At 40.7% G+C, this 25,472-nt stretch overlaps 2 protein-coding genes across 2 annotated transcripts in view; one reads left to right on the forward strand and one right to left on the reverse strand.

The window, feature by feature from the left end:
• Positions 1 to 3,146: 3,146 nt before the first annotated feature.
• Positions 3,147 to 15,084, reverse strand: Oser1 (oxidative stress responsive serine rich 1). The gene is made up of 4 exons (XM_005327120.4): positions 14,923 to 15,084; positions 10,750 to 10,866; positions 7,214 to 7,327; positions 3,147 to 3,977 (listed from the first exon to the last, which is right to left on the reverse strand). The coding sequence occupies exons 2-4, from the start codon at positions 10,824 to 10,826 to the stop codon at positions 3,290 to 3,292; spliced, it is 879 nt and encodes a 292-aa protein (XP_005327177.1). The 5' UTR covers positions 10,827 to 10,866; positions 14,923 to 15,084; the 3' UTR covers positions 3,147 to 3,289.
• Positions 15,085 to 15,203: 119 nt separating this feature from the next.
• Positions 15,204 to 25,472, forward strand: part of Gdap1l1 (ganglioside induced differentiation associated protein 1 like 1) — a 41,717-nt gene continuing 31,448 nt past the window's right edge. The window contains exon 1 of the mRNA XM_040276226.2: positions 15,204 to 15,299. The gene's annotated coding sequence lies outside the window, so the exon portion shown is untranslated. The remainder of the gene's footprint in view (positions 15,300 to 25,472) is intronic.

The following is a 25,472-nucleotide window of genomic DNA, read 5'->3' on the forward strand; positions in this document are numbered from 1 at the left end:
CTTCTGCAGAAAATGTTCCTCTTCCAAATGTGTCCCTGTACTCAAATGTCACATTATCATAGAAGTTTCTCTGATGACCACAAATAAAGTTGGAATTCCCAACCTCCCACCTCAGCCTTTCCTATCTCCTAATCCTTCTTTCTTCCGCAGCAGTTACATGTGCATCAGCTTTCCTCTGCTATGCAAAGAGGTTGCTCTGTCTACAGTTCTACCCGCACCTAGTAAAATGGGCCTGATGTGTTGCAGACACTTAAACTTATTTGGGTGAATGAATGAATGACTGAAGAATGGTGAAATAAAAGCATGTGGAAATCAGGGTGCCATTCTGCCAGAGTAGTTTAAACAATCCCTCAATTCACAAACCAAATCCATTTTCCAGGCAGCATCAGAGAAAGTAGATAAGGTTGGTAAACGGTATCCACAAAACAAAGCCAGTACTGACGTTGGCCCAATTGGGTCTGAGCAGAGTAATGTTCAACTTCAAGATTTGTGTTTTGAGAGTTCGACTGAGATAAAATGTATTCCCACAAACCTGGAATATCTAAATTTTCATTCAAATTGGACTTCAGCAGTTTTCCAAGGTCAATATTGTCCTTTTCAGTCCCTTTTACACTACCTAATAACATTGTAGAAAAAAAGAACAATACCACTCTTCATTCTCTGGTGATTGCTGTATTTATAGCATGAAGAAAATACAAAAACAATACAAAAACAGACCCCTGGTTTGAAAAGCAAACCAAAAGGACTTAAAGACTTGATTCCTTTTACTTTAAGTAGTGAGCTACTTAATTACATTTCAATGGTCATATTATCCACATAGATGCAAGATTGCAACTGAGACCCTGTCTGTAAATAAAATACAAAAAAGGCTGAGGACATTGTCAGGAGCTGCCACATAGGCGTGAGCACGGACCCTTAGGGTGTGAGATTTTGTTTCTGCTGTAGGTGGAAACAAGTGGACCTCACCTCCAATCTGCAGGGGAAGGAAGTTCTGGGAGTGGGCGTCACCCAATGAAATTGGGCTACACCCCATGAAACCCAATCCCTTGCCTCATTTGGGTGCCTTCCCCTCAATAAATAGGGTCTCAGGCTTGCTCTTGCACATCCCTGATTCCTGCAAACAAAAGGTATTTCTGTGTTGCATGCTACTTTAGCTGTTTTCTTAAGCTATTGGTGCAGCCAGCTCTTGTGAACCCAGCTGAGGTCGCCAGCCTGGCTATTGGCAACAGGAGATGGCTCAGTGGTTGAGTGCTTCTGAGTCCAATCCCCTACTCTCCAGTAAAAAAAAAAAATAAGGTGAGAAAAAATTATTTATGGGTGGGGTAGTACTTTTACAACCAGCTTACATGGTCTCTTGAATGGTTCTCAAATCATGTTCTGGGAACCCCTGGACATCTTGAGACCATTTTAAGGAACCTGACAGGCCAAATAGTTTTCATGGCACTAAGACATTATTCTCTCACGAGTATACAGTGGAGTTTACTGGAGATAAAATAATGTGATATCCCAAGAGACTGAATGCAGGAGCAGACATGAGAATTTTTCTTCTATGAAGCCAAACAAAAGATTTGCAAAAATGTAAGGTGGTGTAGCCAGTAATCCCCACAGGTGTGGAGGCTGACAGGAGGATCAAAGCCAGCTTCAGCAATAGGGAGGCACCAAGCAACTCATAAAATAAAAAAAGGCTGGGGATGTAGCTCAGTGGTTGAGTGCCTCTGAGTTCAAATCCCGATATACCCCCCACCAAAAAAAATTGTTTTGTTAAAGCTATTTTGAATTCTAAAATGATACTTATGTTAGTTTGAAATGTTTTCATTATTTTTAAGCAATATTTAAAAATTTTATTAGTTTTAATTTCTGATAAATATTAAGCTGTAATCCACATAAACAATCTCTATAGGGTCCCAAATTTTTAAGTATAAAGGAGAATGAAAAGTTGGAGAATTGCTGCCTTATATGTACAAAGTAGTGCATGTCTTCTGTCACCATTAAGAAATGTCACAGCATTTAGTGCTGTCATGGCGTTTTGCTTCTTTGCTCTAATCACAGCTTCCACACTGAAATAGAAACTAGCAGGGGTCTTCCACAAGCTCAGAGCTTTTCTAATACTACCCCCAAGTACAAATCACTCATTTGTGAAGCCCTGACCCCACTGTCATGAATCAACTGTACAACCAGTGGGATGTTTTAGTAAGGTGAAAGATTATTTTGAAATCTAAAAGTAAAAGAAATTTCTTAATGTTAACATGGCTAGAATTTTCACTAAAATTTGGTGACTATACTTAAGATGCTGTGAATTAAAATATAAACTATGAGTATATACAAAAACCCATCGTGGAAACATCTGAAAAAAGATAAGGATTTGTCCTTCTGTTGAAACTGAGATTTTAAAATTATTTTTATTTTATACCAAAGTATGGAGAGGAATGTAGGGTGGTTGACCAGAAATGTATTAAATACAGCATGTACAAAATTCTCTTTTGGGTTGCTGGCTGAGAGGACAGTTTAGAGATAATAAACATCCAGACCATTTGAAACTGAGGAATGAGACCCTACACTAAAACTGATGGCAAGAAACATGCCACATAAAAACATTAGACAGAAGATGCACACAAGTGTCAAATACTACACCCCCTCCCTCCAAATGAAGCAGCCCACTCCAAGCAGCTTCTTACTTGAAAAACTTCACATAGCATATCTCAGGATAAGTAAACACTAGAGGTTTTTTAGTGATGGTTACTAACTCTAAACAATATAAGGCAGGCTGGCTAGTTTATTCATATTGAACCTAAACCTTAGACCTCTGGCTCAACAAAAAACATAAGAAACCTGTAATGGCACAAATCCTGCATTAAATCAGATATGGTTTAAATCAGTCTTGCAACTTCTAATACTGCAGGCTGGCACGACAACATGGCAAGTGTTTAGTTCAGTTACAAAACTGACTTTCCTTGGCTATCCAATCTTACACAGTAAAAAATGCTGTTTTACAAAAGGTTTTCTCCGTACACCCACTACTACCAGTCTCAAGAAATTACGGTTTTTTTCATTCCCCATGAACACTCTAGAGGAGGGGGACTTTCTTTGATCTGTTTACCTTGATGGGTACGAAAAAACTAGAGTAAGTTTAAAGAATGAAGATTAACTGAGATGCCAAGAAAAGTTTTTATTGCAAGCACAGTGAGCAGAAAGATGTCTTCTCACACAAAGTAGCCACAAGGTCTGCCATTAACTAAATCTCTTTGACAACCCTTCATTGGTTTAAAGCATGTGAATTAGCTTCTTACTATCAGGTGTACATCATTTCTGCCATGTGGGACATTTTCTTGGGAATATACAAGTAATATTCCATGTAGCCTGATAGGTCCTCAATGGTCACATCATCCACATAGACTCGAGCTTGCTCAGAACAGGAACGGGGCGAGCCAGACAGAGTTCTGGTGTGCAGCGACTGAGAGTAGTCCTCAAGTGTGGATCTTCGTTCTGGGGCCAAGGGAGGAACATTCTGCAGGCCTGAAAAGGAATACACTTCCATATCATGCCATCTCTTACACTGGCACTCCTTGCCTATGCATGCACATGGCTTGCCCTGGTTTAGCTTGGAAACAGATTGAAAGTCAGAGAGATCGCTGGCCTTGAGACTTGTGTGGGAGACTTGGGTAGCATCACAGGAGTCTTCTGTCTTACTCTCTGATGAGAGCCTTGGAACTGAAGTTCCCAAAGGCTCAACAACTCCCCCTGTGTGATTGGCATCAAGTGAAGCAGAGCTTTCTCCTGTACTGAACTCTTTAGGAGTTGATATTCCCAGCCCACTGCTGCCATCAGGGGGGTCAGTCTGGCTTCTGTGCTTGAGCTGGCTGCTGGAAGGAGATGCTATTGTACTGCAATGTATGAACTTTGGAGGATGAAGGACAGGAGACTTAGAACGTCGACGACGCTGGGTTCTCACTGCTCCTCGTGAAGACTTCCTTGTAGACCTAAGAAAAAAATATAGAAAATGTTGGGGATATAGAACCCTCCCCACTGATTCTTTATGACAGCTGGAAATTTACCGCCTCCCAGGTTGGAGAAGTATAAAGTTATAAATATCCCCCGAAGAAGTGTGCCTCCCTCCATTTTCAAGCTGCCTAAATATCTGTATCTCAAAAGCCACATTATCCCCTTGTTAGCAAGCTATAGAAATAGGAGAGAAAACTGAATTATTTGGAACAAACATGTGGTGTGGAATACCTACCTTGTCTCCACCTATGTCTGTGAATCTCTGATCAAGGGGAATGGGGAAGCACCCTGCACAAATAGATGCCGAAAAGCCTAAATGTCGTGCCCTAAGCCTGAATTCATTGCCATTTCAAGGCTAGTGCTACAAATGGCCAAATAGCCATTATGCCAGTATTGTAAACAAAGCCTCAGATTTATGACTCGTATCTATAATTGGTAACAACCAACAAAAAAAATAAACAAAAGGATTTAGATTCTGATGTTCTCAGATACTGGGAGAATTCTCAGACACCCTATATAAGTTAATTACTTGTTCAATATTTAAAGAAAAGAACTGAGTAAAGAAAAGAAGACATGATACTGGGAAGCAAATTAGAAAAAAGAACCAAATGGGGCTTTAAAGAAATAAAAATTATATTTAGAATTAAGCTAAATGAACAGGCTAAACAATATACATAGCTAAGGAAAGAATTATTGAACTGGAAGAAAAACTGAGTTGTTTTTAACAGGGACCAGCAAGTTATAGCCTGTGAGTCAATTCCAGCCCCCTTCTTGGTTTGTGGCTGGGAACTGAACTGAGGCTACATGCATTAAGCATGTGTTCTGTCACTGAGTGACACCTCTATACCTGTTTCTGTACAGCCCATGAACACTTCTCCAGTAGGCTAACACTATGAAACATGGAGACTAGAGTACAGTGGCCCCTGAACCCCTCTATTCCCTATTGCCTGCTAGTGGGCATGTTGCAGCACTGTCCAGGGCCCACATGGGTTATCGTCTATATACTGGCACTGGCTAGGCATCACAGCTCAATAATGTGACCAATGCCAGAATCTCTGTAGGAGAGATGGGCATGCTGGGATCTGGGTGTCACTGAGAGAAAAAGTAAAACCGAATCTGGTGCTTCTCCCTATCCATCTGTTCCACCAGGCCTTCCTTGTCAGGCTATTCATTTCATCCAGAGACTGTCTCAACAAATGAGCACAAAGTATGTCCATGAGGCAGAATGGCCCACCCTAGGCAATAGCATGGGGCAGGAATTTTCTCTCTTAAATAAGTACCTATAGAATATCCTTGAATTTTTGTCTATTGGTCTCCAAAGCCTAATATATTTACTATAAAAACTTTAACAAAAAAAGTGTACCAGCTCCTAATCTAAAAGGTATACAGACAAATGGATATGGAAAAGATGAAAAAGTTACAAGAAATGGAAAACAAAATAAGTCTGTAGTCTCTGAAGTAAAGAAATCAGAGGACAAGTGATTTGTAAAGAGGTAATGGCTGAGATATATTTTTAAACTGATAAAAAAAATCTACAGATATAGGAAGATTAGAAAAATAATCCATATCCAGACTCTGTAACAAAACTGTAGAACAACAAAAACAACAGAAAGATCTTAAAAGGAGGCAGAAACAAGTCAGATTGTTTCAAACAGAACAACAATTAAAAAAAGACTTAATGTCAACACAATGAAGCCAGAAGACTGTGAATAGTATCTTCAGGTGCCAAGAGAAAGTAAATACTTTGTGTTCATTTGCTTAGACAGTCTCAGGATGAAATGAATAGCCTGAAAGGGAAGGCCTGGTAGAACAGGTGGGTAGGGAGAAACTCCAGATTCGGTTTTACTCTCTGTCTCAATGACACCCAGATCCCAGCATGCCCATCTCTCCTATCAGGTATATCACATCTACTTTTCAAAAACAAGGATGAAAAGGATATTTTCAGGAAAACCAAGTACATTTACCAACAGGACATCATGTTATATAACCCAGGAGGCTCCGATCATAAGTATCTGTCTGCATATTTATGTAGTGCTGGAAATGGAACCCAAGACTTTGTACATAGTAGGCAAGTGCTCTACCACTGAGCTATATCCCCAGCTCAGGGGGCTCCAATCAAATGCATTTTATGTGGGGTTATGCAATCCAAGGGGTCTTTTGCTAAAGAACGGATTTTCACTAAAGGAACTACCTTACGAAGAAAGGGATCCTGTATGGAAGGTCTGAGATACAAAAAAGCAAGCAAAAAAACTATAAACATGTAGATAAACATAAACACATGTTGTCATTTTAAATAACAGTAACAAAACATAAGATTAAAAAGAACTAACAAAACTAAAATATTGAGCAGTTAAACCATGAAAGTGAGGCTATAAGAGAAAAAGAGTTCTAAAGAAGAGATTTATAGCATTAACTTTTTCGTCTTTGTTAAAAACATGCAAGATGATTAAAATTTCAAGGCTAATTACTAAAAGAATAAAAACAATGTATAATTTTCAAACCAGTAGATGGGTAAGTGACAGAGGGAAAAAAACAAATAAAACCCTTTATTTTTTGGAAGGTGGGAAGAGGCAAACAACAAGACCCTGTCTCAATATTTTAAAAAAGTGTTGGAGATGTGGCTTAGTGGTTAAATGCTCCTGAGTTCAATCCCTGATAGGGAATAAAACAAAAACAAAACACAGGGCTAGTTAAAGTAATTCCAGGCAATACGGACTTTAAGACAAATGTCATTATAAAACTATATAAAAGTTTCAATTCACCAGTGAAGAAAAAACTCTAAAACTTGAATGGACCTAGGTTTTATGTACCTAATAATTCCAAAACAAAGAAAGCAAAAACATTGAACTTAAGGGAAAAACAGATAAATTTACTCCAATGAGGGAGATTTCAACATACCTCTTGATAGGTCAAACTGAACAAAAAAATTGAAAGTAATACATTTTAAGCCTAATTTAACGGACATAGAATTTAAAAAAAAAAAAAATGGAGAAAACTCATTCTTCTCAAACACACATAAAACATTTATAAAAATTGACCCTGATCAGGCCAAACAGAAAGTCTTGACAAATTTACAACTAAGGTCTTTCTCTATTCTAATTGCTGGGTGGTGGATTCTATATTGTGGCATTTCTTTTTCTGGACACTCAGGAAGGAAAGTCCCATAGTACTTTAAGGGACTGGGATAAAAATCACCTCAATAAGAAGCTCTTACCCATGCCAACTGTCTTTAGATGCACATGAGGTTTTAGGTTTGGTATCATCTACTGCTGTTCTGACTGATGCTCTGACACTCGTGCCTTCTCCAACAGACAGCGATACTATAGACCTGAAGATAAGAACAAAGTTTACTGCTGTAGAAAACCTACAATGAGAACTTACTGCCATCACCAACCCAAACACAATTTTTATCAATATCTTTATTTTTTTCTAAGTTTATGTTTCTCAAAAGTTGAGGTTGTGGCTCAGTGATAGACTACTTGCCTAACATGTGTGAGGCACTGTGTTCGATTCTCAGCACTGCATATAAATAATGAATAAAATAAAGGTCCACTGACATCTAAAAAGTATTTGAAAAAAAATTGGATTTGTTCTTCATTAAAAAAAAATTGCTTGGCTTTTCTCAAAACCACATTTAGAGGATCTTCAAAAGCCCATAGTTGCAAAATCATAAGCCAAGGAATGATCCTTAAGTGTAACCAACAGCAGGATATAAATAGACTTTTAGGCTGTTTATCTGGGGCAGATCAGGCCTTACATTCAGAGAGAATACTAATGACAATGGCCACTCATTTTTTGTAGGCAAACCAGAGCCCATAATTAGGTTTAGCAGCAAAATCTTTAAAAGACTCAATTTAACTTGAGAATGAACACATTTAAATGCCATAAAATTTTTAGAAAAATATTATAATTTTCATAATAAACAAAATATTTCTCTGCGTTAAATCTTTATTTTAAAAGTATACAGGTTGGGGCTGGGACTAGGGCTCAGTGGTAGATCTCTTGCCTAGAATGTGTGAGGCGGTGGGTTGATTTCTCAGCACCACATATAAAGAGATAAAGGTCCAAAATAACTAAAAAATATTTTTAAAATAAATAAAATTAAAAAAATATAAGTTCCTAGTAAAGAAACATAAAAGAGAAAAAAGGAGAACCATCCATAACCTCACAATCTAGAGACTACCAATACTAACATTTTTGGTATAAGTCCTTCCAGATTTAATATACACACTCAAAATATAAAACACACAAACACACATAGCTTTTACTATATATGCTATGGATAATAAAAATTCTTTAGAAAGAGACATTAATGTACTAAATTAAAAGGTATTCACTAAAGCATAATTTTATTTTGTTTTTTATTTTTAATTTTATTTTTCCTTGTTTTTATGCGGTGCCAGAAACTGAACCCAGTGCCTCATGCATGCTGGGCAAGCGCTCTACCACTGAGCCATAACCCTGGCCCCTAAAGCATAATTTTAAAAAAGTAACTTGGGAATAACCTAAACATTCAACAAGAGAAAAATGCTGTACTATATAAATTATGGGAAAACTATACAATGAAACATTAGGAATTCATTAAAAATATACAAAGAACTGTTAATGAAATGAAAGCATATTTATATTAGAAGAAAACACGGATAACACTTCTATATACATTATGATCTCAATTATGCAAAACACGTATATGGTATTAAGCACCGATGGTCTAGATGATAAGATTATGATAAATTGTGACTGTTCCTTCCTTCCTTTATTAATTTTTTGTAAATTTTTCTCTAACAAACATGTTACTATTTTATACTTAGATAGAAAGGATTATGTTGTTTTGTAAAAAACATTTAGACATGTGTCCTGATAAGACAAACACCATTAGGAATTGAAACCTGTTGAACAGGATCATGCTAAATTCCTGGCAAGGCCAGGTTACCTTATGAGTCAGTCTCTAAGAAGTTTCCCTTGTAAATCAGCAACAATATGAAATAACTAAAAAATGTATGCTGAACTATGCAAGTCTTATTCTGCTTAGTCATGCTAATGAATCACTGTTTGTTTTCTCAAGTGTTCATTGCTCCTCTTCCAATAATTTTTCTCAAGGCAGATCACATGCTACAAATACCATAATTTTCAAGCATATATTATACAGATTCTTTGCAAGATATTTTATAATGAACCAAGTAATTTTTAGCAACACTAAAATGACTCAATTTCACATTCCAATTTCTTAAAACATAAGGAAGTAAGTCTGGGCATCAAGAGATTACCTTAAAGTTTGCACATGAAGGGAATTATATATCTGTTTGTCTGTGGGTGTTTGTGTTTTCCCAGAATCTTCTTGATTTTAAAAAGTTATTTCTGTACCAACAATCACAAAGCAATATACTACAACCACAATCTAGAACTATCTGCTTTTGTGCTCTATTTCCATTTCCCAAAATGGCTTATCAAAGTATTGATACAAAATGGCAAGATGAAGTATCAGAAAAACAAGGAGAAACTTTCTTGAAGTATCACAGAAGCAGATTCGAGCACCTTATCATTTGTGGTGCAAATCTATTAGCATAAATCTCCTCACTTGGTAGGCCAAAAATAGTGCTAGCAGTAGGCAGATACCTATAATGACAAACATCAATTTAATTTTTACTTTATGCTATATCTACATGCATTTCTTCATATTATCTTTATTTAATGTACTATACAAAGAAATGGTTAAGAGCACAAGTTCAGGGCTGGGGATGTGGCTCAAGCAGAAGTGCGCTCTCCTGGCATGCGTGCGGCCTGGGTTCGATCCTCAGCACCACATACCAACAAAGATGTTGTGTCTGCTGAGAACTAAAAAATAAAAAAAATAAAAAATAAAAAAAAATAAAAAATAAAATAAAAAAAAAAGAGCACAAGTTCAAAGTCAGACTGTCTGGGTTCAAATCCTGGCTCCATGTGACAAGTAGAAAGTGACTTTATATGAGTCTCATCAATGACATTGGTATCTAATTTTCTAAGGTGGTAATGAGGATTAAATTATGAGCATGAAGTACTTAACCCAGTGTTTTGGGGAGAGTTAAGTATTAACTATTTATGGTGGAGTGTTCTATTCTGGTTTTTATTCATAAAAAGAAAAATTCTCATTTCCATTAAAATTTTAAGATTTCTTCTGGCTTTGGGAAAATAACTGGAGTGAAAGGAGACTTGCACAGAACATTTTGCAAAGGGTCAAATATTAACATTCAGAGAGCAGCTGGTCTGCAGGTGCTCTAATTAGTTTGGCCAAAGGGTCCAAGATTATTGATCTCAGTGACAGAACCCTATTGAATAGAGGTTTCCATAGTGATAGAGTCAGCTATCAAAGACCATGAAATCAACAATGTCTTCATAGATTACGATTGAGCCAATTACATTTAGTGAAAAATACTGTGATTCCCTTGAGATGTATCCCTGATATAATCTCTTTATATAGAGATAAAGGGGGCCTCCTCAAAGTTAAAGAAAATCAAAACACTGAATGCTAAAGCACAAATGAGCTGATATTTTTCATATTTAACATAAGATTCTTTACTTTAGAAGTAAAACAATACTGTGCGGAATTTGGTAGAATGTTATACTATTACTACCGATTTATTCTATAAATAATAATGAGTGTTGGAAAAGGAAAAGCTCTTTAAAGGGAGAGGACTATTTAAATCTAGTAAATAATTCTAATTTAAATCTAGTAAATTTAAATCTAGTAAATAATATATTAGGTTTAATTACCCTGATGCATCCACTCTTAATTTCTTGAAAGCAGTTTGTAGACTCTCCTCCTCTCCATCCTTGGCTTCAGATTTCATTGTGAAAGTTTTTGCACTACTATGGATGTTCCCGTTAATACTAAAAAAGAAAATAAAAATAAGATGAGCAAAGTAAAAGTGGTGGGATCAAAAGGATCCCTTTTCTATCTTTGGTTGGGGACATAGCTCAGCGGTAAAACATTTCAAGTAAAGCATGCTTGAGGCCCCAGGTTTAATGCCCAACACTGAGGGGTGTGGGGGAAGACACACACATACATATGTAAGCGCGCGCACACACGCGCACACACACACACACACACACACACACACACACACACACACACACTGCTGATACCATAACTTTGGGAGAAAAAAAATTATTTCTAAAAGGAAGTTTCAGTGTTAATGGATCAGGAAACTGTGCGTTCTATTTCTTAAGAAGAAACCAAATGAAATAATGCAGAAAATATGTATGTATTATGACAATTTAAACTGTCCAAATACTTGATGCCAAAATCCTATTAACCAGTTTTAGAAACTAGATCATCTCAGATATGTTTCAGTACACTTTTTAAAAGGGGAAAATAATCTCTCAAGTTGTTGATTCCTAGAAACCTGTAACACACTGACTTATATCAAAAAGGCTCAAACTATAGCACTGATTCTTTAAAATGCTACTGGGCATTCATCTGGTCTAACCCTAACAATTCTAGTTAAATAAAACTTCATGGCACTTGATCATATTTTTTTCTAAAACAATCCTTAGCCAGGTATCCACATGCATCATGAGGAAATGTCTGAGAGACATTTGTTAAAACAGGATTAGAAACTTATTTCAATGATTATTGATTATTCCATACTCAACTTCTTTTTCTTTAAAAATAGCTTTGAATAATGAAATCATGAAACAAGGAAAACAAATGAATTAGCAACTCAAAAATGGGAAGTAAGAAACAAATTGCTGTTCTATAGATGTGCAAAAACGACTTCTTTTTAATCAACTAGTTTGATTAACCAAAGTTCTCCATTTCTTTTGCCCTGAATTTTATATTTAAACAAAGGGGATGAAGAATTAACCAAAGCAACAAGAAACACAACAGAGACTCTGTTAATAAATTAATCTAGTGTCTAAATTAGTTTTTCACCCAGAAAATTAGTACCAAATCCTGACCAAAAATTAAGCAAACCAGTATCCAGATAGAAAGAAAGGGGGGCATGGTGGTGGTGGGGCAGCCAGCATTAACAGTATGTGCCTGTAATTCCAGCTACTCAGGAAGCAGAGGCCAAACCAGGGCAATTCAATTAGACTCTATCTCAAAATAAAAAAATTTTTTTAAAGAGCTGGGGATACATTCAGTGGAAGGACACCTCTGGGTTGAATCCCCAGTTACCATAAAAACAAAAACAGAAAAAAAGTAAAACAAAAAATTGAGAATTTCTGAAGCAAAGAATGTACTTCACCTCTTTATTTCTAATCTGGTATCCCTGACCCCATCCCCCCACCCCCCCCACCCCCCCCACCCCAGACACCCTCAGAAGGAGTAGTGTCCTCCCTATGAATCCTTGAGTCTTCTGTGATCCCATATCTGCTCATTTCTCAGGGGTGAGTTTGATGTTATTATGAGACCTCTAATATTCCAAAGGTCAAGGTGTCATAATGTTTGATATAACATAACCATGTAGTATCAGTAGCAGAATAAAGCAGCAAGGTATCATGATTTACTATTTATTTATGTGTAGAAGTTGAACTAAAATTAGGCAGATGTCTTTGAGGAAAATTGAAAACAGTCTCAGAAGAATTAGCTAGCTTTCACCTCAACTTCTTAAGACTGAAAATGTAAATATGATCTTTACACATATTTGGCTGACTTATTAAATCAATACATAAACACAAGGAAACACTGTCAATACAATTTCACCGGTTTCTAATTCATCTTGATTTAGAGGAGGGTCCCCATAAATAGATAACAAAGTTCTAAATATCTAGGGGTAGGGCTAAGCAAAGATCACATATTCTAAAATATGTGAAACTCTACAGCATCCAAAAAGATGCTATAGTAGATTGTAAACAAATTTTTTTCTGATGCCAGAACTAAATTAAAATTTGATTTACAGTTCTCTTGGATTACTTTATGACCAAATGCTTTGTCTATAAGCATGTACACAGTTAATAAATCATCTGAACCCAGTCTCCCCAACCAGAAGATCCCCACACAAACAATTTTGGGGTTTCTATGGAAATAAATCAGTCTAAATAAATAAATTAGTACACATCACGCATAAGTATACATTGCTGGATTCTACAGACAGAAATTCATTCCTCCCACCAATATTTCCAAAATTCCTACCATGTACGTGCTTGGCACCAGACTGGAAGGCTAGGGATAGAAGGGTCCCTGGGAACTCCATTTCTGTAAAGACTGGAATCTCATTCCTGTCCTCCGGAAACTTAAAAATAAATCACTGCTTGAGCAGCTTTGCACCCAGATATGTAACTTTTAATTATAGAGTGCTGACTTAATAGCAAGGCAGGTGACCACTCTAGGTGTTAACACAAATTTAGTTAATATTCTTGTTGACATACCAAAAAAGATCTATTATCTAAAAACCAAAATAGGCCAAAATAAAATTTCGGTTACAGACTAAAACTTCAAGTCTAAACTATGTTCAGACTTCCAGTATTTCAATTACTTATGTTTACTTTCTTATTTTAACCCAGAGCAAAGGTGAATCTCAGGCATGACCATAAGAGAGAGAAAAAAGGCTTACTCTGCGCTCCTCTGTATTCCTAGGTTTCCATTCACTCAAAGCCAAAAGTTGTACAACTAATTTTAGACAACAAATATAATTGGTTTGCCCATCTTCATTAATATCAAATTTATGAGACTATTTTCACTGCAGACTGCTGTATTTTCTTGAAGCTGAACAATCTCCAAAGAGATTAAACTTGTAAAGAAAGGCCTATCAAAAGTCATTTTGCATTCCCAGCGACTCAGAAGGCCAAGACAGGAGGATCATAAATTGGTGGCCCTAAGCAAATCAGCAAGACCCCGTCTCAAAATAAAAAATAAAAAGGGCTGAGGATGTAGTTCAGTGGTAAAGGGCCCCTAGGTTCGATATCAAGTACTAAAATAAAATAAAATAAAAATTTAAAAAATAATTTTGCATTGTTTTAAGCCAAATCACACCACAATTTAATTCTGCTAGCGTTCCCCCACTCTTTCAAAAATGACAAAGAAAATTCTTGTGTAAGTTCTTCCATCAAAAGAGAAAATTCCTGATTCTCTCTTTCGACGAACAGCATCCACATGATCTATTTCCATCTTTACGTTTTAACCAAGACCTCCTTAAACTTCAAGCCTAATTCTCCATTTCTAGGACCCTGAAAAGACCTGAGAACAATTAAAAAAGGGATCCGCACGTAAGCGTGTCATCACAATGTTAAAAGACTTCGAAACTTTTCCTGACCACCATGGAGCCTAACTGTTCAGCAACCCTCACAGATGCAAACAACACCGGGTTGAAACAATCGACCCCAAAGACAAAAATCACACATCTCTCTCTGCACGACCACTCAACCCAACAATCGCAGGACTACAGCCAAAACACCACGTTAATTCGTTCCAACTAGAATCTGGGCCTGCCGCGGTTAAACAGAATCAGGAAAAGGCCACGACCTGAGGCGGGGGTCTCGGAGAAGTGTCTCGGAAAGCTGCCCCCTCGGAAGAATTCCCAGGCCGGAACGGGAGCCGAGGAGCTAGGGATGCGGGAGAAGACGGAAGCGGACCCGAGGGGCGCAGCCGACGAGAACCGGGCTTGGAGGAGAGCGGGAAAAGGCGGGAAGGGGCAAAGGGCGGCCCTGGAGGGCGAAAAAGGGGAAGCTAAGGCTGGGCGGGAGACCGCGAAGGAGCGGGGCGGGGACCGCGGGAGGGCAGAAAGGCGGGAAGCGGCGAGAGCGCGGAGCTCCGGCAGATCCAGACCGCCGCGGAATAGCCGGCGCCGAGAGGCGCAGGTTCAGGCCCGGCCCAAGTAGTCGGCGCCGGGAGAAGACGCTACGAGAGGTGGGCGAACCCAGAGGAAACGGCCCGCGCCCGGGCAGGACCTGGAGGCCGACATGCCGTCCCTCGACCCCTCCCCGTCACGTCACGGCACTTACCTCCTCGCAGCTGGGGCGCTCCGGTGATCCGGTCCCGTCAGTTCAGATCGTCTCTCCCCGACCGCCGCGCCTGACTGACCCGGATCCAAACCCGCGGCAGGGGCGGCCCGCGCCTCCGGAGTCGCATTGCGCCTGCGTCATTCGGCACGCGCCCCGCCTCCTGCTCATGCCCCTCCCACCCCAGTGACTCGGCAACGCAGTAGGCATGGCCGCGCAGGCGCGCGGTGGAGGACGCGTCTCACCATGCCCCGCCCCGCCCCTCTCAGAAGCACGTGCGCTCGCGTCATTTCCTGTTATTCTTTTCGCTCCCACTCCGGTGTTGTGGGTTTGCTGGGGACCGACTCTTGGGGCGTGTCTGCTTCCTCTTTTTTTGTCAGGTGAGTGAGTAGGCGTAACTCTTCCCAGTGGCCAAGCTGTCTCCACTTCCCGGGGGTCTCCTTGTGCTTAGTCCTTCACTAGGAGTCGCCAAGGCAACGGGATTCCTCGAGGGTGAGGTCCGCGTGCGGGAGCTTTCGTACAGACCGAGACCCTTCTGAGAGTTTGGCCAAGTCCCTTCAATGCCGGGGTATGGATCGCCTGCAAAGTCTTGGGCTCGGGCCGCAACCCTTGCCTCCTGGGATCTTTTCAGGGCCTTCTGAGAAGCGAGGAGGTATCGGTCATAGTTGTGACCAGGAATGCGAGGCCAGAATTAAAACCGAAATGCCTTCGCTTCTGATGCCTCTGTTTGATTCAAGGCAACTGCTTATCCCGATTCAAGGCAACTGCTTATCCCTCTCTGAGCCTCAGTTTCTTCGTCTAGTAAATGAGGAAGTTGGACGATATCTGCACGTGTCCTTTTTTCAGGGACTTCTTTGAGAATCTGGTGAGAACTATAGACCCTTTCGCCAGAGAAATGCACATACACACCAAAGTTTTCCACAAAGTTTAGGCAGGTCACCTACGTCGGTGATTTTTTTAGGGATCGCTATATATTTATGATTCTGATGGTTACTCAGCAGATGGGAAAGGGGTGAGCTCTGCAGCAGCTGCTGCCTCCTCCATCACTAGGACTGGTTCTGCCAATCTAGCTATGCCTCTCCTCACCTGCCTTTGCCCAGCTCCACTTCTCAAAGCTTCGTGGGAAAAGATGACTGTCTCAATTCTGTTACTTTTGACCCAATGTCACAATGGCAAAAGATGTGACTTTTGCAGTCGAGGGGAAGAAATAAAGAATGTCCACGCTTCTGCCTTTGTCAATGCTTTATTCACTCAAATCACTCAATATAATTTCACTCTGTAGGTTCTTTTTTTTTAATATGCGTGAGTTTTTTTAGTTGTAGGTGGACACAATAACCTTTATTTTTATGTGATGTTGAGTTTTGAAGCCAGTGCCTCATGTGAGCTAGGCAAGCACTCTACCGCTGAGCCACAACCCCAGCCGCTCTGTAGGTTCTTAATCAAGAAAATGACAATACTTAGTGCTAGACACTGAAAGAGATGTAATTCACAGCAAACAATTATACATTAATTCTAAGTGCTGCAAACACACTTAATCATGACAAGCTCATGACAGACATTGTCTCTGCATGCTAAGCTCAAGTGTGACTTAGAGCCTAAGTCTAGCAGATGCACACTCACTCAGACTGTGGTGATCAGATCAGGAACCAAGGCAGGCTTCTCCTGGGGTGGAGGTGATGGCTGGCTGAGGAAGTGGTCATAGGGAGAAGTCTTTTTCTCACCAGAGTCAAGCGGCTGCTGTAGAGTATGAGAGCGGAGAGAATAACACAGAGGATCAGGCAGATGAGAAGAGTTGGGATTTCAGTCTGGGTCCTCACAAGGCTCTCAGACTTGTATGCATCAGTGTCGACTGGCTGAATGTCTGTTCATTTGCTCCTTCATTTATACTAAATTTTGGGGCTTTGACCACCCTTTCATTCCCTATCAGCTGCCACTGGGTCTCTCAGTGATGTCTTTACCCTGGGGTTAAAGCATTGGGTCTGTTGGTTCCCACCCTGATTTTCTTGCCTTTCCCTCTTTTTTTTTTTTTTTTTTTTAGAGAGAGAGAGAGAGAATTTTTAATGTTTATTTTTTAGTTCTCGGCGGACACAACATCTTTGTTGATATGTGGTGCTGAGGATCGAACCCGGGCCGCACCTACCGCTTGAGCCACATCCCCAGCCCCGCCTTTCCCTTTTATGGGGCAAGGACAACTTGCTAGAGACTTCACTCTGGGATTGTCAGGGTGGGGAAAAGTGACTTGTTTGTGCCTAAGCACCATACTGGAGTGCTCCCTTAGGCATGCCTGGTGAGACTGCAGGTTTCAAACTGGAGTTTTAAGACAGAGTTGCTTAGGCTCAGGCCTAAGGCCATCCTTACCCCGAGCCCTAGAGTGAGGGAGTAACCCTGAACCCAAACTGGCTTCCTCACCCTTATTCTCCAGTCCTACTAGCTGAATTGGCTTTTGAAGACAGTTCACCTGTATCAGCTTAACTACACCCATGGAATGCTTGACTCTGGGAATGAATTAAAATTCATTGTACAGACAATCCCCCAACTGCTGATAGTTTGAATTAGGATTTTTTGACTTCACGATGGTGTGAAAACATATTGCATTCAGTAATAACCAGGCTTCAAATTTTGAATTTTGATATTTTTTCCCCCAGGGCTTGAAATATGCCCTCTTAGGATGCTGGGCTTAGGCAAGGAGCTGCAACTCCCACTGTCAGGCAGTCACCTAGTCAGGAGGGTAAACCACAGAGACCCTACAGTGTACTGTTGCCAGGCTTTGATGTTCAATAAGTTGTGTATATCAAATTCATCTTTGGTTTAAGATATTTTCAGTTTATGATGACTTTATCTGGGTGTAACCCCATCATAAGTGGAAGAGTATCGGTATAAGATTGCTAAAGCATGTTGTAGGCATAGGTAAAACATTTTAGATTCTCCTTGTTTATATCAGTGGCTCAATAACTGACAGGAGAAGAAAGAAAACTGTAGTTATGATGCTAATAAATAATGGCTTTCTTTTTCTGAGTAGTAGTTATGTACATATGTTCATTTACTATTCCTGTGATTTTATACATTCTGCAGGTGAGGATGAGTGGGACTCAGAAAGATTAGGTAACTTGTTCTAACTCCTGTGGTCCTGTGTCACATAGTAAGTCAGGATTTAAACTGTCTCAAACGCCTATTGATTCTCAGCTGCTCTTCTTGACAACTTCTGGAAAAGAAGAGGGAAATTGACATTTTTTTCTCAGAAGTTTCCAAGTGTTGCATCAATACCAAATATGTATTTTTTTAGCTGCCATTTCAAAATATACCTTGAGTTAAAATCTCACACCTCTTTTGAGTGTGAGGACTGTGTCTAGATCATTGTTGAATTCCCAGAGCTTAACACAAAGCCTGGGAGGTAACTGCTCAATACAGTTTGGGTGACTTCTCATTTTACTTTACTTTTACCTGTTAAGACATTAAATACTAAAAACTAAAAAAGAAAAAGTTCCTTTTTTGTAAGCCTCTCCATCATAAAGTTAGATATTGTTTGAGATGTGAATCATTAAGAAGACTGAAAGATGAGAACTTCTTGGGAACACTGAATCTATTAACTTACACTTGATGCAGCTTTAACTTTCAAGTCATTATATAGAGGACTGACTCACTGTGTAGGACATCATGACTTGTAATGAGATGGAGAAGCTACAAAATATGCTCTCTGGTAATTCTAGCTACACAAGAGGCTGAAGCAAGAGGTTGGCAAGTTCAAGGCTGGCCACAGCAATTTAGAGAGACAATAAAATGTATCAAAATAAAATGGAAAAAAGGGTGAGGTGCTGGGATATAGCTCAGTGATTTATAGCATTTGCTTAGCATATGCAAGACCCTAGATTTAAGCCCCAGTTAAAAAAAAAAAAAAGAACACCCCCATCTTGCTAAATAAAAACCCAAACCTGAATGAACAAAAAGCTAGACTTTGGCCCTGTACCAACAGTATCTTTTTAGCCATAAAAAAACTCTGAACAGCTGGGCACCGTGACCCACACCTATAGTCCCAGTGGCCCAGGAGGTATAAACAGGAGGATCACAAGTTCAAAGCCAGCCTCAGCAACAGCAAGGCACTAAGCAACTCAGTGAGACCATCTCTAAGTAAAATACTATATATGGCTGGGAATGTGGCTCAATTGTTGAATACCCCTGAGTTCAATCCCCGGTACCAAAAAAAATCTCTGAACTTTGTGGATCTTATGTTCAGGAAATTAACTAGGTATTGACTTAATGCACATAGAGATGCTGTTTAATTAAAAGGCTATGCTAGTTATAAGATTCCTGTTAACAGTGACAGATGTTTTGTAAGTGGTTCTTCTAACCTTCTTGTGATAGGTATCCTATAAGTGATTGAACATGGAAGACTTAATTCCATCCAATTAATGCTGCAAAAACAGCTTATTTAGGATGATCTTTTATTTTTCTACATTTTTAGGATAATTTTTTTTAATCTTAAATACAACTTTAAGATTGGAGAAAGCAAGTTCAAAGTCTTTTTTTTTTTTTTTTATTTCTCCCCACAGTGCCAGGGATCAAACCCAGGGCCTCATGTATACTAGGCAGGTGCTCTAACACTCAACTACACCTGTAGCCCAAGTTCAATAAACAATTTTATTTCCCTAATGATATGGTTTCCATCATAACAGTAGTAATCTAGAAAAGTAGTCTTTTGTTTTAAGGGTCAAATAAGTCAATTTATTCCTTACCTTGGTATACTTTTTGTTTGTTTATTTTTATGTGGTGCTGAGGATTGAACCCAGGGCTTTGCATGTTAGAGGCAAGCGCTCCACCGCTGAGCCACAACCCAGTCCCACCTTGGTATACTTTTTTAAATGACTAGGGTAGAAAATAGTGGTGATCTCATTTGTGTCTTAATTACAAGTGTGGTCTCTTAATCTTCCTAACTAACTTGTGAAACAGGTCCTTTTACTATGTCCATGTTACAGCGAGGAAGCTAAGGCTCACGCAGTTAGATAGCTTGTCCAGTGTTACACAGCTTGTTAGTAGCAGAATGAGGATTCAAATCTAGACGGGCTGACTCTCTACCTCCCTCCTGATTGCCCTCACATTGCTTTTCCTAGCCTCCCACACCACCTGACTAGACCAGGGATCTCTGCTTTCACCTGTGCTTGAGGAAGCTGTCTATTCAGCTCAAGGACTGTGTTCCAACAGCACTTGCCTTGTATGTCCTTGAGCCCACTAGACATCACCCTCTCAGATCTTTTGCATTTCTGGGAACATTGTTTACTCGTGGCTCGTCTCTCCACTCAAATCTCTGCTCGTATCAGTTCCTTAGAGGGGTCTTCCCTGGATACCCCCAGAAGTCCCCTTCACCCTGTATCCCTTTCCTTGTTTTCTTTTTCCTTTCAGAGCTTGACATGATCTGTCGATGTGTATTTATCATCATGTGCCCTAGAATCGAAGCTACCTGAAGACAGGCTTTTCTTTTTCACTGCTTTTTTAAAATTGACTCTTAGATGCACATTTCCCCACAATCTAGTCCTCTGCAAATCTGGATGTGTCTTATAATTGGCCGAGTGACCTGGTTTAATTAGTTGTATTTGGTGGTTTTTTGTTTTGTTTTATTCTGAAACAGGGTCTTGCTAAGTTGCCAAGGCTGGCTTGAATTTGCCATCCTCTTGTCTCAGTCTTCCCAGGAGCTGTGACTATAGGTATGAGCCACCATGCTTGGCTGTTTTCTTTTTTAATCATACCTCCAGTAAATGTGAGTCTTTAAAATGACAATGTCAGGCTGGGAGTGTAGCTCCATGACAGCACTTGCCTAAGTTGTATGATGCCCAGCACTGCAAAAATATTTAAAATAAATGATGATGCCTTAAGAGTTTAGGAAAATATGTTTATCATCAGGGCCTAAATTCTTGGTAGCACATAGTTGGCACTCAGTAATTGCTGATCAAAGGAAGGCATTGAACTGTGTGCCAAAACTACTAAAATATTTTTCACTCCCACAATTATCCTTTTATGAAATGCTTCCTGTTACCAAGACAGTCTGGTAGTGAGAATTGAATGCATGTTGATCATTTTGAAAGGCTTCAGGAGCCCAGAGACCTGTGTCCATTTTGCTTTCTCTGCTGTGGGACCTCAGCATGTCAGGGTGCCTCTCATATGCTCAGTTCTATCGTTCTTCCACAGACTTTAATGCTGCTTGCCCAGTGCTGTGCAGACGGCCTTGAGAAGTTCCTGGGGCTCATTCGAGAGCCACAGAATCAGCAGATGTACAATGTGCTGTGTGGACACTCAGAAGGGTTGCCTGGCCCACTGTGAGGTGCAGGATGGTGTCTCAGGGAAGGCTTGCTGAGGGAGGGTTTGAAAATCAGGCATTGCCTGGGCAGTAGGAAGGGGTAGGACGAGACTGGAGGGTGGGCCAGGCCTGTGCTACGGGAGAACTGCATTGAGGAGTTTGGATCTTGTCCTAAAGGTCATGAAGTATTTTCATGATGGTGATGTGCCAGTCAGCAGTCGCTGTTGCTCTGGAAGTCTCTTGGAAAGTAGCGGGGAGATGGGAGAGTAGGTGAGGCCAGTTAGAGACACTTGAAATGATCTGGGAAAGGCCAGAACGAAAACACAGCTGAAGGGCAGTGAGGAGGACATGGCTTCCAGGGAGACGAGGGACTTAGACCAAGCTGGGCAGAGGTGTCCAGCTCAGTGAAGCCAGTAGGTGACCCATTTACTAAGGGAGCAGATCCAGGGAGACCAGGCTTGGGGAGTGGGGGGAGAGTTTGGTTTGGGGCATAGGGAGGTTGAAATGCAGATGAAAACAGGTATCAAGTAATGAGGGGTCTTAAAGGCCATGGCAAGGGGTTTATCTTCAGATTTCTCCTAAGAAACATGGGAGTTATGAAAGAGAAGCAGCCGGATAATTTTAGAATGATTACACTGGCTTCATGGTAGGCTGGCACCGTGCACCAGGCCTGAGAAGGCAGTGATCTAGAGCAGTCCCCTAGGTACGGAGAGCAAGTACCTATGAGATTCATGTGAACTTCAGCATGAGATTCATGTGAACCAGAGGGGCAGGTAGAGAAAATCCAGTGACATTTGGCTGTCTAGTTTGACAGCTGAATGGATATTATTGCCTATCTGCTGAAGTCAGTTAACAGGGAGCAGAAGAAAAATAATATTTAATTGAGGATAATAATAGCAAATAAGACTTATATAGCTCTTGTTTTGTATCATATTTTTAATTTCTTATTTTAGTTCTCACAACAATCCTATAAGACTATCATTATCCTCTTCATTTTTCAGATGAGGACATTAAAGAGCAATTAAGCAATTGCTTGAGGTTACACAGCAAGCTCATGGTGGAGCTAGAATCTGAACCTGGGAGTCTGTGCCCTCCCTGCCTGCCTGTGAACCTAGAATATCAGCGGGTACCGTGGGGCAGTGTCCTGAGGCTCAAGTAGGAGGTGGGGACTGGAACTAGGGATTTTGGAGTCAGCATACCAGTGGCCATGGAAGCTCCAGGAGCGGGCAAGGACCCCATGAGGGTGTGGGAATAATAGGTGAAAGAAACAAGGGAAACCCTGGAAGGCAAGCTCAAGCATTTATAGGGAGGAAACATCCATCAGCAAGTTCATTGCCGTTGGTTTACAGATACCAGTCAGCACTTAGAAAGTCCACCCCCCTGAGTCTGATCAGCTCTGGGTATCCTGACAAAGTAGAGTTCTGGACCCAGGACTCTAAGGACCTACCTGGAATGGGGTGATCCTCCCTACTCTCCTCCACCATGAGATTCTACTTGGTGGCTTCACTGAACATCTGGGTTGTCCCTCACCACTATAGCTGCAAAGCCTCCAGCCCTTCTGCTTGCCATGTGCCAGCTTCCTTGAGGCAACACCCCCACCCCGTATAGGTTCAGTCCCCACACTGTGTGCGCCATGGCACTTCATACTTACCCCAACAGAGTCAGACTGCATCTTGTACCCCAGCAGCTGACACAGGGTCTGCCGCAGTGTACTGATCAGGGTGAGCAGTGAGTCCACCTGTAAGTCATCAGTCGTCTCACTCTGCATGATTCCAGAGACCCACTGCTTTTGAAAGCCACAGCTGGGGAATGCTGCTTCCTTCAGCTGTGGCTTTGAGCAGCAGAGCCTTTCTCCACAATCTGGTTTGGGGCAGGTAGGAATTGTCTCTCTCTCCTGTCATTCTCTCTTAGCCTCAATGCTACTGTAGTTTGTTAGTATTTAAAAAATTTTTTTTTAGTTGTCGATGAACTAAATATTTTTATTTATTCATTTTTTTAATATGGTGCTGAGGATCAAACCCAGCGCCTCACATGTGTGAGGCAGACGCTCTACCATTGAGCCCCAGTCCCAGCCCTGTAATCTGTTATTTTGATAGTTACTCTCTTGAAATGTTAGGAAGCAGAAAAGAAAGTGAAGGAAGATCTTGGAATGTACCAGTGAATGTCCTGGCCTTTCGCTTCTGTGCTGGTTCCCAGTAAGGCCACTGCAACTTGGATTCCAAGACTCCAGTTAATCCTCAAAGGTTCGAGGGAGCTTTGTTGCCACTTATTGCCAGCAGAGGGCACCATAGGATTGCAGCTTCTTGCTTAATTGAGATACAGCAGAACTGTTGAAGGTTATCTGATGGCTTGCCTTCTCAAATTTTCGTTCATTTGAACTTTACAGTTTAAACAGTAAAGTAGTATATGTGTGTTTTTTTCTGTGTGTGTACTTAAACTCCAATAAAAAGTTTGAAAATCTTAAGAAAATATAAATAACCTCCATATGTATGCCATAAGATAGTATTGGGTTAGAGTGAGCTGGTCTTTTCTTTACAATTCTTGATCGTATCTGAGCTATGAGACCTCTCACCTCAAGAAAGCCACAAATCCCAGGTTAAGAACTTTTGCAGCAACAGAAAAGAAAATGAGCAAAGGACATGAACAGATGGTTCACAGAAAAAGAAATGGAAATGGCCCTTAATGAAGAGATACTCAGCCTCAATCTTCAAAGATAAATGCTTCTTGGAAGATCACTGATGTACCATTTTAACCTATCAGATTGACATAAATCCCAGAGTTTGATGGCACTCTGGCTGGGGTTGAAAGAGGGGTCAGGCAATGGGCAGCAGCTTCTTCATGCATTGCTGGTGGGATTGTGAAATGGACAATCCTGTTGATTTGGCAGTACCTATCAAAGTGGTAAGCCCAGCAGTCTCCCCTGTGGATGACATTTGTACACATAGGTAATGACTTAGGTAAAAGGTTAACCATGCAGCAGTGAAGGTGGAGTCAGGTGGCCCTCTGTAGAGGGCTGGAAAAAGTTCAAGGAAGCTCTTTTTAGACTGGGGAAAGAGCTCTAGAGCCAGTGAGATGAGCCTTTAGGCATCCATACTTAATAACTGCCCAGTTCAGAATGGCTGAATTTGTTTTTTTAAGTTGAATTGAGTTGAAGTGAGAGTCTTCAACTGATTTTTTTCAAGCATTTCTTCATTCTCGGCTTGTATGTTCATAGCATCTATTTCTTTCAGAGAGGAAATGGAAAGTTTTCACCAGAAAGGTGTGCTGTGTCCCGGGAGCCCTGAGCTGGGAGGTCTTGCTCTGTGTTCTCTTCTCTGCCTGTCTCCACATCTCTCCCTCTCCTGTCCTGAGGCTGGTTCCCCCCAACATCACTTGGGTTTCCTCTCCCATCTTTTTCTCTCCCATCTTCACACTGTTTCTTCTGTGTGTGCAGACACACATCATCTCCTTGTTCTCCTCCTCCTCTCCCCAGCCATTAGTTTTAGTTTCAGAGGTCTTAATGAGCTTTATTTGTGATACTAGAATTGGTCAGCATTGTAGACCCAAAATAGTTCAGAATGTCCAGCTCTGCCACTTAGGCAAGTTTTATTTATAGCCGGAGAGCTTCTCTCATCTTTGAAAGACAGAAAGCGAAACCCAAACCCACAAAGTGCCCTTCTACTCAGGTTCTCCCTAAAGCTCTTGTCCTTTTCCTTTTCTTCCCATCCATCCCCCATCCTGTCTCCTACTACAACCAGACTTCCATTCCCACTGAAGCATTTCTTGTCAAGGTCATCGATAACCTTGTTGCTGAATCTGAAGGCCGCCATCTTGGCTCTTCTGTTGGTTGGGCACCAAACACTATCTGATACATGCAGCCTCCTCCTAACTTAATCCCAGCCTGTGTATCACTGCTATCAGGCATAGCCGGTGGCCCCTCTTTTTTCAGTCTCCTCTGTGGGCTCTCTTTCCGCTGCCTACCTGCTGATCCCCAGAGGCCTCACCCTGCACTTCCTGAATGGTTCAGTGTCAGAGAATATAGAAGGCCACTCTGACTTGAGTGAATAAAGGAATATACTGTAAGGATATCAGGAAGCACACTCAACAAAAGGGAGAGCTAAACAGGCCTTATCAGCCTGGGAACCGAAGCCCTGCTCCAGGTGCCTGGAATCCCAGAGCATAGCAGTCAGAGTTGATTCCGGTCCTCACATTTTTAATGCTGATGCACCCCTCTGTATAGGATTTCAGATTCCCGGGAGAGAAGCTCTGATTGGAAGCATCTGTAACA

Source organism: Ictidomys tridecemlineatus, chromosome 5 (assembly GCF_052094955.1).
Source record: "Ictidomys tridecemlineatus isolate mIctTri1 chromosome 5, mIctTri1.hap1, whole genome shotgun sequence".
Lineage (NCBI taxonomy): Eukaryota > Metazoa > Chordata > Mammalia > Rodentia > Sciuridae > Ictidomys > Ictidomys tridecemlineatus.

Excerpts from the sequence above, each read along its gene's own strand:
- Oser1 (XM_005327120.4), bottom strand. The coding sequence starts at position 10,826 with ATGAAATCTGAAGCCAAGGATGGAGAGGAGGAGAGTCTACAAACTGCT. Across the intron at positions 7,328-10,749 it reads TTAAGAGTGGATGCATCAGG|GTCTATAGTATCGCTGTCTG; the intron begins GTAATTAAACCT and ends TCTTATCTTCAG. Across the intron at positions 3,978-7,213 it reads TCTAAAGACAGTTGGCATGG|GTCTACAAGGAAGTCTTCAC; the intron begins GTAAGAGCTTCT and ends TTTTTTTCTTAG.